Genomic DNA, 1646 nt, shown 5'->3' on the forward strand with positions numbered 1-1646 from the left:
GGCACCTAAATTTCTCCTTAGATATGTACACACTAAAATACATGAGAGGACAACTTGACTTTTAGTTAGGACTCATACTTCTGTATAACCAGGGTGCTTTACAAAGGAAGATAAATAGCATCGCCTACCTGGCAAACTACAAATCTAAAACATGGATTTAACACTTTCATATAATAGGACAGAAGTGGAATTGATGTCAGATCTTCCAACTTTGTCATATTACTCAAGCTAAATGAAAATATTAACACAGGAGCAGAAGAGGCAAGTGTAAATGGCAGAGGTACACTTCCTTTCAGTGGAAAGAGCAAAAGCTGCACTGAGAGTGATTAGAAGTAGCTCCTACAAGGACTGGATAGTCTTCCTCACTGTGTCTGTAATGACAGCAGGAGACCAAGATTGACAAGTGGACAGGACAATAAGAAAGGACTGAAAATGGTCCTTGGGGTAAGAGCTTCAGCTCTTTACTGAGAGCTGAGACCAGGACCTCCACAACTAACCTCAGCAATATCTAGATAATTGCAAGCAAAAGTTGGTGAGAATTCCTTGCCTTGAAGGGCTTACAAAATAAATAAGGAGACTGAACTGCAAAAGGAAAGGAGCACATCAAGCAAGGAAGGAGAAAGTTCCCTGGCTGTGTTTGTGCGGAGAACCGAGGGTGCACACGCCGTTACACCAGAGCCTCACCTCCAGAGCTACTGCTCCACTTCTCCCATGGTGGGGTACTTCATAAGCCTCGATTTGCTGCTTTGTGAGTCGGGCTAGCTTCTCTGCAAGCTCCCGCCAGTATTTGCCAAGCTTGACAGCTGAAGTCAAGATGATGGTGTCTTGGGTAAGACGTGCCACTAATCCCTGGCAATCTATTTTCAAAAGTGCCTGCAACAATAATTTTCATTAGTGTATCTTCACCAGTAATCACAAACAGAACGTTATCGTTTGGTTTTGTAGCACTATTACGCATTTCTAAATGACAGGAAGGCTTTTTATCTGTTTTGTCTTCTTACAAATATGTAACTTTTCTTACAAAAAGGTGTTGCCAACAGTTTCATAGGAAAACTGTCCACAAGCTTAAGAAAAGAATTAAGCTGGCATTCAGCTGCTTCAGCATTCCAGTGTCAAATGGATCCTGCCAAGTTTACAGATACTGAAGGAAAAATAATATTCTCCAACAAAAATATTTGGGACATCAAATATAACTTCTTAAAAATATGACATTATACTTAGAAATTAAGTTAGACCACTGTTATACTAAGGTGTGGTCCTTTGTCTACTACTTTTCTGGAGAATGATTGATTACATTGGCCAGCACCTTCTGATTTACTCCTCCCACAGAACTGATAATTTGCTGACCATTAAGCAGAAATGTAATCACAAAACCCTTCCCTCCCCATGCCAAATGAACTTTTAATAATGAACAAATTAAAATGATTCCAGGAGTGAAACCCAGAGATGCAGATCTGTTGGATTCTCTTTTTTTTTATTATTTGTTTGGATAAGAGCTAATGAGAAATATAGGTGTGTTTTTCTTCTTCTCAATTAACAGCAAAACGTTCCACTGAAAATGCTGATGTCTTCAGTGAAAGATCAAGAACAGAATCCAGAAGTTTTCCTTGGGTTTTAGATACTGATTTTAAATAAAATATCTAGCA

At 39.1% G+C, this 1646-nt stretch overlaps 1 protein-coding gene across 1 annotated transcript in view; it reads right to left on the reverse strand.

The window, feature by feature from the left end:
* Nucleotides 1-671: 671 nt before the first annotated feature.
* MACC1 (metastasis associated in colon cancer 1) overlaps nt 672-1646 on the reverse strand; it is a gene marked incomplete at its 3' end in the record, with an annotated part of 10159 nt that continues 9184 nt past the window's right edge. The window contains exon 4 of the mRNA XM_010145520.1: nt 672-873. Within this exon, the coding sequence (XP_010143822.1) occupies nt 672-873 (202 nt within the window). The remainder of the gene's footprint in view (nt 874-1646) is intronic.

This window comes from Buceros rhinoceros, unplaced genomic scaffold (genome assembly GCF_000710305.1).
Source record: "Buceros rhinoceros silvestris isolate BGI_N320 unplaced genomic scaffold, ASM71030v1 scaffold30421, whole genome shotgun sequence".
NCBI lineage: Eukaryota > Metazoa > Chordata > Aves > Bucerotiformes > Bucerotidae > Buceros > Buceros rhinoceros.